At 43.8% G+C, this 11118-nt stretch overlaps 2 protein-coding genes across 2 annotated transcripts; both read right to left on the reverse strand.

Moving 5' to 3' along the window:
- Positions 1-6829: 6829 nt before the first annotated feature.
- LOC139198610 (histone H2B 1/2) lies at positions 6830-7264 on the reverse strand. Its single transcript, XM_070827507.1, has one exon. The coding sequence runs from the start codon at positions 7262-7264 to the stop codon at positions 6893-6895; it is 372 nt and encodes a 123-aa protein (XP_070683608.1). The 3' UTR covers positions 6830-6892.
- A 1002-nt stretch (positions 7265-8266) lies between these two features.
- LOC139199259 (histone H4) lies at positions 8267-8651 on the reverse strand. The gene has a single exon (XM_070828305.1). It carries the CDS (start codon positions 8628-8630, stop codon positions 8319-8321), a length of 312 nt encoding a protein of 103 aa, XP_070684406.1. The 5' UTR covers positions 8631-8651; the 3' UTR covers positions 8267-8318.
- Positions 8652-11118: the final 2467 nt, after the last annotated feature.

Raw genomic sequence — 11118 nt, forward strand, 5'->3', positions numbered from 1 at the left:
ATTTACAAGACGTGAAACACTTTTACAAACGCCGAGACAAACTTTTTCAACCGGAAAGGGAATGTGCCGCGTTAATCAGTTCACCACAAAACAGGCAAAAGACCGCTTGACTAAAATTGTTTTGCACCTCCCAGCCACCATAATTAATACTTAGGATGATGATAAAGTTTTAGCTCGTGCAGGTTGCTACAGATAAGAATCGCTAGCTTTGGCTAAGCTCTCTGACCAGCCAATCAGAGGACGTGAAAATACTGACGTCATCGTACGCCTGCTAGAAGGCCCTGGGGTCACCAACTCGAAATCTGATTGGTTAAAGCAACAGTTTCATTGTGATGTATTTTAAGCTATGGGCGCCTGCACTTTCTTTGACCCTGGCAACACATGATGACTGAAATATGATTGGATAAAAGCTCTAATATAGACATACACTGCTGGAAGCCCCCCAGCCCAGAGACACAGAGACACGCTATGAAATGATGAGCATAGACTATTAGGAATAATCTAAAATGATTGATGGGAAAATATTAAAACGTAAATCAGTGATTCTGAGTTTAGGCCAGCAGAGAAGGCCTCGCTGGCCCTGACGGCCCACCACTGGTCACTAAAAGAGTCCGAATGAACAGCAGGAGTAAACTATGACGGGAGTTTAGCTCCAGTGGGAGTGCCAACAAGGTCTATTGATTATTTGTGTCTAACGACTTGAAGTGTGTTTCTTTGTACCAGCTAACTTTAAAGGTCCTCACAGAGTTCAGTGTATTCACTGACATGTTGTAAGTTTAATCTCTGTGGAGCTCTTACATCAGTTCAGGCTGAACTCCTCATTGTTTGACTTTATTCTTTCATTACAGCGAGTCTCTGAATTCAGTTTTTCTTTCACTAATTCTATTTTCTCAATTTCAGCTTTAATTGTCGATGCTCCAGATCCAGATCCCTGTTGTGCCGCTCCAGGACCAAAGCCAGGGGCTCTTTTCTAGCACCACGGACAGCTCCCGTTGCTTCCTCGGCCGTGGGGACTCCGGGGATGGTGTCGCCTTTAGGGCCGCCGTCGGTGCTGTCCTCGCTGTCCAAAGCTGAAATAAATCAATCAGATGCTTGAAAATAAAGAAATAACGTGACGTTGATGACACACGAAGATGTGGTGTTAAAATACTCAGTTGTCTCTCCTTCAGGGACACTGTCAGCGCTGTCGATGTCCAAAGCCAAAAAACAAGAAGCAATTAAAAGACCACACACACACACACACACACACACACACACACACACACAAAAGGTGTTGATCTTCCTGTTGTATCTGCCATTTCTTCTCTTCTGTCAAGTGTCCCTCTTTACCCACAATGCATTGGGCGACAGGTACGTCTTACATTTGACCCTCATAGGAAATGACTTACTGCAACAGGTAAATCTAAGTGTCTCTAGTCTGGCTGAAACTCTGTGTCTATTCATGCAAGTGACTGCTAAGTTGGTCTTTGTTCAGACCAGTCTTTAGACTGGACTTTAACCTGCCAGACTTAAACCTGGCCTTGTCTAAGCCGGTCTGAAGTCCTGTGAGTGTCCACGCCACGATGGCTGTTGTCTAGCAACAGGCGTTGCTGGGATACACTGATATCAGTTTGCTGCAGGATAATTTTGTTGCGATAATTTCTCATCTACAGCAACAAGTTGGAGGATCAGAGAAAAGCAAGAGGACACTTCATGGACAGTGAGATCCAAAATGAATAGAGCTGGACAGCCAGCACAGACCTCAGTGACTGCCAAGCAGTCTGTGCAGAGGCCCCGGCTGAATAACGGTCTGGCTCTCTGACTGATGATTCAGTGTCCTTTAGTGAAGACATATTGGCACATTCACGCACTTGAACACACCGTAAGAGCTGGTGAAAGACATAAAACAAACACCTTGATTAAACATATATTCTTGAAGCCTTTACGATTATTTCACTTCAGTAATGACAATCTCTGTATTAGAGTGCTTAATATACAGTATATTTTAACTAATACATTTATTCATGTTTCAACCGATATGAACTAAAATCCACTGTAAAAACTATAAATTACATCACATAGTTTTTAAGGCCAAAACGTTTCCCATAAACAAACTTTCAGAAGGCCATTTAATGGTAATGAAGGAGGTTAACATGGTGATATGTTAGCTCACCTCTCACACGTTCATCAACCCAGTCGGGGACTTCTTAGCTGCTGCCGGCTTGTTGGCTGCTGCCGGATTGTCTAACTACAACCTAAATAGTGAATTTCAAACAGTAATCCCTCTCATGACTCCTGTCAGCGTGTTCGTTTTTTTCGATGAAGGACAGGCAACTTCTCTCATTTAAGGTGTTTTATTTTCTGTGTGAATAAGTATTGAGCTTGATCAAGGACTCAGTCTGAGCTCTGAAAACCACAGTCAGCAGGCTGTTAGTCTGCAGCCAACAGGTCAAAGAGTGAGCCCCGAAACACATGTGCAGTAACAGTATATACATTCCAGCAAGAATACAATTATTTTTGATTGGTTGTCTCTGTGGGGAGTAGCCGTGGATTTATGCTTGGCCCTCCCTTCGTTGGTGCACAGGCTGGTCCCAGCCTCTTGGCATCACGACCTTCATCCAGCAGCTGTACCTGTAACAAAGTATCCTCCCTGGTGACCTTTCCCTATCGTGTGTGTGCTTCTTACAATGGAGTCATTCTGAGAGCATCCCTCCCCTGCAGTTATCTCATCCTGCTGTTCCAGTAACAGCCTCCCACCAGCCTCGTCCCTGGAGCTCCCAGTACTGGGTGTGAAGTAGTTTATGAGATGTGTAGTGGTGCATGTAAGCGTGCTTGTGCTTTCTTGCCATAAATGTCCCACCTGATCGTCATGTGTCTGACCCTTCAGAACCTGGGGCCAGTGCTTGTTCCCCTCTTTAGCAACTATGGGGTATGGCTCTTCCCTGTGGCGGTGCATTGCATTAATAAGTCTCTCCCTGCTGATTAACATAGAGCATACATTGTCAGTAAGAACTGAGCTTCCAATGTTAGCAACACAAATGGTTCTAATGGTTGGTTATATAGTGTTATTAGTTCACTCACAGGTCATGTAGTTAGTTCAAATAAAGGTGATACAGTTTGTGGTAACGTTAATCAATACATTAATAGTGTTAATTCAAATCCAGTGTTCTGTAATTGGTTATATATGATGTTGTTAGTACTTACTCTGTTACATATATATTTAGCGCAGTTAGTACAAATTTGAGGCTCAGTATTGTATAATTGGCCTTTTATAAGTAGTGATCAAAAGTAACAATAAAATTCCCCACACAGGCTTAGGTTTGTATTGTCCACTGTCATGTCATATTGATTGATCATGTTGTGAGACATTGCTGTCACTCTGAGTGTGAAACAGAGGTGCACATTACACTTTATATACACATCACTTACTTTTGGTGTTCCTGTGCACCCAGGAACCCCGCGTCTTCCCTCGTTGTCACACATCGTTGGCCAGTGTTATGTATTCCTGATTTGGAATGGGAGCCGTGGGTCCCTGCTTCTTCCTCTTCACCTCATACTGTTGGGAAATCCCACCACTGGTTCTCTTCTTGCTTTCTTTTTTGGATTTGTGCAATTTGGGATTTAAATGCACAAGTGCATGTGGTTGCTTTTTGTCATCCCATCCTCAGTGCTGTCCCGTCTGTCTGTAGAGCAGCCGGCAGGGCACCACTGTCATGTCTGTCAAATGAAAGACAAGATTCAAGATTCAAAGTGTTTATTGTCATATGTACAGTAGGGAAACATGTTTCCATGTACAATGGAATTCTTTCATTGCTGTCTGCAATGAATGCCTAACAATTTAAGTATAAATAGTAAAAAATAATTTAAAAAATAAAAATAAAATAAATAATAAATAAAAGGCAATAAAGGCAATTTAGAAGGCAGCATGTGAAAAGAAATATCATATAATCTAAAGTGAGCTAAATGAATAGTGCAAAAAGTGTGCAATTACACATGTGCAACTAAGGGTGTGTAACATCTGAGGTAGTCAGTGGTTGATTCTAGACTCCTGTTATCTGTTTAGGAGTCTGATGACAGTGGGAAAGAAAGAGTTCTTCAGTCTAGAGGTCCTACACTTCACACTTCTGTACCTCCAGCCTGAGGGTAGAAGTGTGAACAGTCTGTGCTGGGGGAGGGTGGGGTCCTGGAGGATGGAGGCAGCTCTCCTGTGGACTCTGGAAGACAAGGCGGTGGTACCACTTTTTGACCTGACTTTGATGCGATACAGTGGAATCAGTGAATCTAGCAAGTCAACACCTCCCACGTAGATACAGCTGCCGGACATGGGACCTTGATCGTTGTCTTTTGGCTTCAGTCCCATCTGTCCACATGGGACACAGGGTGAGCACCTATGTAGCTACTGAGGAGGGTGACTGACCTGTTGTCACATCATTTTACTGCATGCAGCTGCGTATCTCCAACATTGGCAGTTTTTTCCTGGAAGGATCCACGACCACATCTTTTCAGATCAGCATCTGACATCATGGAACTGCCTGGCAAGCGATTAGAGCGCACTGTACCAAGACAGTGAATGCCTTGATGGGACAGTGCAAGCATCAGAGGGACTGAGCTGAACTAGTTGTCAAAGAACAGCTTGAAATGTTGGCTCTTCGGTATTGGCTCTGCGAGGCGCAGTACCACATTCTCACTTGCCCCTACATCTGGAAGCTCAGCTGGATGGACTGCTTTCCCCTTGTGAACTTCAAAATTGTGTGGATGTGGAACGCCATCTGATCCAGCAAGGACTAATATTTTGAAACCCCGTTTTCTTGGTTTACTGGGTAGGTACTGCTTGAATTTGCTCTTGCCCTTAAATGGCACCATCTCCTCATCCACACACAATGTCTCTTTCATAGGAAGCTGTTTCAGCTTCATGAGGATGTGATTTAGGAGGCCGAATCACATCAGCTGGAAGACTAAAGAATGACATGCACAGCACAGTGCCAAGGAACAGGTCAAGTTCTTGAACAGTAAGGTTGATCGGTTTACCAGGATTGCACTGGATGCTGTGCAGGACTCTTGAACAATTAGCTGAAGGAGGTCGTCAGAGAGAAGAGCTTTAAAATACTGGTACTGGTCATCTTCTTGTTCATCTTCACTGTCACTGGTATCTCTCAATGCTAATGAAAATACAACCAGAACAACTACAGCTGTGATGTCTGCTTTATGACATTAAAACCCTATTTTTCTGTTCTGCTCAAACCTTGAGCACAAATACATGAAATAAAATCTGATTACATTCAAACACACTGTTAGCAAAGTCTCCCTCAAGAAGTACCCCTTTTCGCACAACGTTGCCCCGAGACAACGAAAAGAAAAACTGATTTTCTGATCATGCAAAATATAAAATACTTTATAAAACCTCTCTACAACTTCATACACACACACACGTATTTTTTATTTACAGTATGTCATTTTAAATATTACTAGGGCAAATATTCTTACCTTCTCACACCATGTGCTCCTGTGATCATGTGTCAGAAAAGGAAGTCCTGCTTTCAAATCATGCTTGATAGTGTCTCCCACATCTTATTGGACTGACATTTGAAACTTTTTAAAACACTCTGATTGGTTGGCATCATTTAAGTTCACATGTACTGGGCATGGGGCTTAACTGGGCACTGTCCCACTTTACCCATCGCCCCTCTTTACCAGTGTCCACGGAGGATGCTGTAGCAGACAGGGAAGCTCTCCAGAGGGTCATCACCACAGCCCAAAGGATTATCGGCTGCCCTCTCCCCTCCCTAGAAGATCTGTACAGTTCCTGCCGTCTCAGGAAAGCACACAATATTTTCAAGGACCCATCTCACCCAGATAATCCACTCTTTGAACTGCTGCCCTCAGGCAGACGCTTTGGGTCACTGAAAACACAGACTAACAGGTTAAATAACAGTTTTTATGCCAAAGCCATAACTGCACTAGACACAGAAACAAGTTTGAACTGAACTGTTTTTTCCACTGTGCAATGTTCAGATTCTTATTCTATTCTGTTGTATTCCATGAATGTAGTGTCTCATTCACTCTCCACACCAGGAGAGGTGTTCTCTACATCGCTGTTGTCGTCTGTCAACACAACACGGGCTGATAATGACCACAATTGGGTGAAATACACAGACGTCATTTCTAGGTGACAGTGTTCTGTGAGGGGAAATGACTGTTGTTTTGTCAGTGGAGTCTGGTGGCGACAAAAAGGCTGTTTCTGTTCAAAGAAAATGGACACTTGTTACTGACTGACAGTATATACAGTGGATATAAAAAGTCTACACACCCTGTTAAAGTGCCAGGTTGTGTGCACACTTGTGTTCTTCTATTGAGTTGTACAAGTTATAGGTCACATTAAAAAGTGGAACAACTTCTGAAATGATTTGTCTTGGTCTAATTGTTTTCATCACAAAAACCTGACATTTTAACAGGGCTGTGACTTTTTATATTCACTGTACAACCTCTCCAAATGAACACAGTATGAGTAAGAGTACCAGTGTTGGCTCATACTGCCCTCTGCTGGCTAAACATGGACACAGGATGTATATGGAAATAGGAACGGGGAAAGGAGGGTTATACACAGTCTTTGACGCGCTCACGGGGCTCTGTGGTGCGTCTTTACGCATGACGCAGCGCGTGGGCACGGAGCGCTTCTTGTTTGGTTTATTGGAGCAGGAGTGAGTTTGTGGTGGCGGAAAGATCCAGTGAGGAAGGAAGCTCCAGGCTAAGAGGGCTCATCATTTATGATTCTGTTTGTGGAGCACAGAAACAGCAGCCAAAGTGAAAGAGCAGAAAGGAGATGGAGGAGGGAGAGAGGAAGGTAGTTTGTGGTCTTCACTTGAAGTGGGTGGCTCTGAAAAGAGCCGTTGGGTTGGAGGAGCAGCTGAGCTGCTTACTTGGAGCTGGTGTACTTGGTGACAGCCTTGGTGCCCTCGGACACGGCGTGCTTGGCCAGCTCACCGGGCAGCAGCAGGCGGACGGCGGTCTGGATCTCCCTGGAGGTGATGGTGGAGCGCTTGTTGTAGTGAGCCAGACGGGAGGCCTCACCGGCGATGCGCTCAAAGATGTCGCTGACAAACGAGTTCATGATCAGCATGGCCTTGGACGAGATGCCGGTGTCGGGGTGGACCTGCTTGAGGACCTTGTACACGTAGATGGCGTAGCTCTCCTTCCTGGTCTTCCTCTTCTTCTTGCCGGTCTTGGTGGCCTTAGACACGGCCTTCTTCGAGCCCTTCTTGGGTGCAGCCTTGGCGGGTTCAGGCATGTTTCTCTCCTGGTACTGTACAGTAACAGATGAGTGGTGCAGAGGATGTCTGCTCTTCTTATCCAGTCTCCGCTGCTAATAGGGCTGTGTGGTCCCCCTCCTGTGATTGGTTGAGCCTCTCACTGGGTGGAGGAGGTCTCCTCTTGGAGGTTTGAGTCACAATAGCAGCTGTGCAGCACATCATCCAGTCAGAAGTACTGCAGAGACAATAAGACACGGAAAAAGGACAAGAGAGTTATTATGGATGTTTTTACATGTTCTTCTAACACTGATCTTTTTATTCAGGTCTAAATGTGGCACAGATCCACATCAGATGGACAACCTGGGAAACCAAGCATCCAGCAGACAGAGGAAGGAAGTGGGATTCATACATGAAGCAGTGGGCTCAGGTTGGACAAAACACTGAGGCCCAACTTTGTCCTAAAGAGCTTGAGTGTGTGAAAGGAGGGTCTCAAGCCTTTATTGCTCCTGTATGGATGAAGTGTGGATGGGATGTGTAGAAAGGTGCTTGAGTACATCAGAGGGAGTCAGCTCTCCATACAGGTGTGGGGACTGAGGGGGTGTCGGTTCAGGTGTTCAGCAGTAGAAGTGGTCCGACACAAAGATCCTGTCCTGGTGTGGGTGTGAAGCTGCTGATGAGCTGCAGGCTCCTCATCCTCCACTCACACAGAGAGCAGACTGGATGGAGCTCAGCTCCACTATGAAGACCTGAAGAGTCTGAACAGGGTTCAGAGACTTTGGTGTTCACTCTAGTTTCCACCATGAAGCTCTGGTTTCTTCTTACTGCAGCTTTAAATGACACTTTAGTAGAAAATGTGATCTCTTGTTTAGTTTGATGATGGTATTTGATCAACACTCCTGTTCTACATCAACTCATATGACACCTTAACCATTATTATACTACATTAACATGATGTGACAGCACAATGTGAGGGGACCAGGACATTTGAGTGAGGAGCGAGTAACCGGTGAGACGGAGGACAGGAGCTCTGTGGGACTCGGTGGGCGGCTCTGAAAAGAGCCTTTGGGTTGAGCGGGCGGTCGGTGAGCGGGTTTAACCTCCGAAGCCGTAGAGGGTTCGGCCCTGCCTCTTGAGGGCGTACACCACATCCATGGCGGTCACGGTCTTCCTCTTGGCGTGCTCGGTGTAGGTGACGGCATCCCGGATGACGTTCTCCAGGAAGACCTTGAGCACACCGCGGGTCTCCTCGTAGATCAGACCGGAGATCCGCTTGACTCCGCCGCGGCGAGCCAGACGGCGGATAGCGGGCTTGGTGATCCCCTGGATGTTATCACGGAGGACTTTACGGTGCCGCTTGGCGCCTCCTTTACCGAGTCCTTTTCCTCCTTTGCCTCTTCCGCTCATTTCTGCGTCTCTTCTCTCTGCGGTGACTACAAACAGTCTGCTGTCGGACGGCTCACCGGCGGTGGTTGTATCGTAACTGCGGACGTGATAGAGGACACCTTCTCTGGGCGGAGCCAAACTGCAGGCTGCTCATGTTGGCCTGTTTTAATAGAGGACAAAGGTATCTTATCATTAATGTGTACTCTGCTCCAGATTCGAAAGAATCCACAAACTTCCGGTATGGATCCGGTATGGACCAGTTTCAAATGATGATCTGATCATCTTTTAGTTAAAGCATCTGTGTCTCTGAACCCTCAATAAAGTTTAAGAGATAAAGAATTAATTCTACTTATAGTAACCAGATATCCTCATTAAATCTGATATTAAACTATGGGAAACATCAAAACATGGAATAACAGACTTCTTTAAGACTTTAACTTAAAAACACACACTAGTTCTGATGTATTCATGAAACTGTTTATTAAAATAAAAAACACTGGAAGAAGATACTGTCAAATTTAGATAAAAACACAAATAGATCACTTTTATTATGAACAATTAGACAACAGAGGAAATGTGGTCCACGCTCTTAAATCTGAACCAAAACGTGTTCAAAGTAAAATGCTGAACTCTGTTCAGAAGCAGTGATGCTGTGGTTAAAGAACCATGTGCTCATGCTTATGAGACACTACAAACACACTCAGCTACTGTGAAGCTCCTTCTTAGAGAAAGTGTCTCCATCACTTATTGGACAATAAAGTCAAGATGAGGTGGTTCAGGTCATCAGACAGTTCAATGTGGGGAAAAGTCCTGGTCCAGACGGCCTCCTGCCCACTGAGTTTGATCAGCTATAGATCTGTAACCAGGTGGTCGATCTATTCAGACATTTGATCCAAAGGTGAAGCAGACTGTGAACGGGCTCACACAGTCACCTGATATTACTGGTTGTGGTCACAAGGCGGCGCCATTGAGTTACACATCGTTACACCCGCCAGGTGCATCTTGGTCTTTTCTGTCTCCGTGTGGACAACCTGCAGACCTGCAGAGGGCTCAGTGCTGCGACCCCGTCATGTAGAGCAGGAGGCAAAGACACACCAAATGTTCTTGTCCAGATAATTAAAGAATGTCATCTGATCATATTATAGTTCAGGGGAACTGCACACTACAAACACCCCCTTTCACATTTCTCAGTCTTTTGATCCACTGTCGATACGAACTATATATATTTATTATTGCAGTTTTAACAAAGGCTTACTTAAGTTTTCATAGTGACTTTAGGTATTCCAGATATTCACTTCTATCGTACTATTTTTCTGAGACCTTAAATCAATTAGTACTAGAATTATCAATCCCTGCAACTCCTATAGGAATTTAAAATATTATTTCTAATGCACCATTTTGAGTTTACAATCAGAAATATAACAAAGCATATAATACTATAATTATAATATTATTATAGCGAGTTTATAGTTTTTAAATTTCAAATCTATGGACGATTTGACAACATTTGGATTTTTTTTTAAATGGTTTTTAAAGCGGAAACAAACGATGCAGAGTTTTGTTTAATCTCATATTTCGTTTAATTGTAAGTGTTTATATTTCAGAGACGGTAACCGGACAGGATACGTATTAAGGGCTGGGACGGTGACGTCATGCGTCCTCCAGAGTCTGGACTTGTCACACTAGGTGTTCACAAAGTGGACTTCCGCATGTCACGTGCCGTTGAGACATATTCCAAACCTACTGTAAAATAGACGACCTTTGATACCGGTGTTCAGCGGAGTCTATCATTTCTGTCTAAGCTGACTTGAGTGAGGGTGTGAGACGTGTAAGTACTACACTGACGCTGCTGTGTGCTGAGTAGAGACACACTGCAGTGTATTGAATGGACAAGTGGTCAAACAGTAAGGGATTTAATGACATAGAGCTATTTGAAACCCAACGCAACGCAGCTAACCGCCTGCTAATAGCTAGCTGACGTAGCTACTAAATAATGTAATAATGTGTTGAAACCTCACTGGATGATCAGAGTTATTGTCATCATACAGCAAAGTACAGTGAGATTTCGTCTGACCTCTCCCATATAACATACCACAAGACATAAATAGAAATATAAGACTATAAAAATAATAAGAAAAAAAAAATATATATATATATATATATATAATATATGATTTTACATATGTGTGTGTATATATATATACACACACATATGTAAAATCATCATCATCATTGAGGTAATGTTACCGGAGAGGAAGTGCAGTCCTTCAAAGTAAACATACGTTTTAAGAAATAATTAAGATATTCGTATTTGGTTGTATGATGTCTGCTAAATTCTGAGTGAACTAATAGATAGCCTTGAATGATTTTTGCACTATGTATCAATCTGACTATGAATGTAATGGCTTTAAGTTTCGACCAGATTTCCTACATTTTAATCTAGATACTAACCGCCTTCTTTTGTTTTCATGTGGGACAGTTGCAACATTGGTTGTGCTCATCATAACTC

Source organism: Pempheris klunzingeri, chromosome 3 (assembly GCF_042242105.1).
Source record: "Pempheris klunzingeri isolate RE-2024b chromosome 3, fPemKlu1.hap1, whole genome shotgun sequence".
NCBI lineage: Eukaryota > Metazoa > Chordata > Actinopteri > Acropomatiformes > Pempheridae > Pempheris > Pempheris klunzingeri.

What these genes read in the sequence shown, in the direction of transcription:
- LOC139198610 (XM_070827507.1), bottom strand. Translation starts at nt 7,264, where the DNA reads ATGCCTGAACCCGCCAAGGCTGCACCCAAGAAGGGCTCGAAGAAGGCC.
- LOC139199259 (XM_070828305.1), bottom strand. Translation starts at nt 8,630, where the DNA reads ATGAGCGGAAGAGGCAAAGGAGGAAAAGGACTCGGTAAAGGAGGCGCC.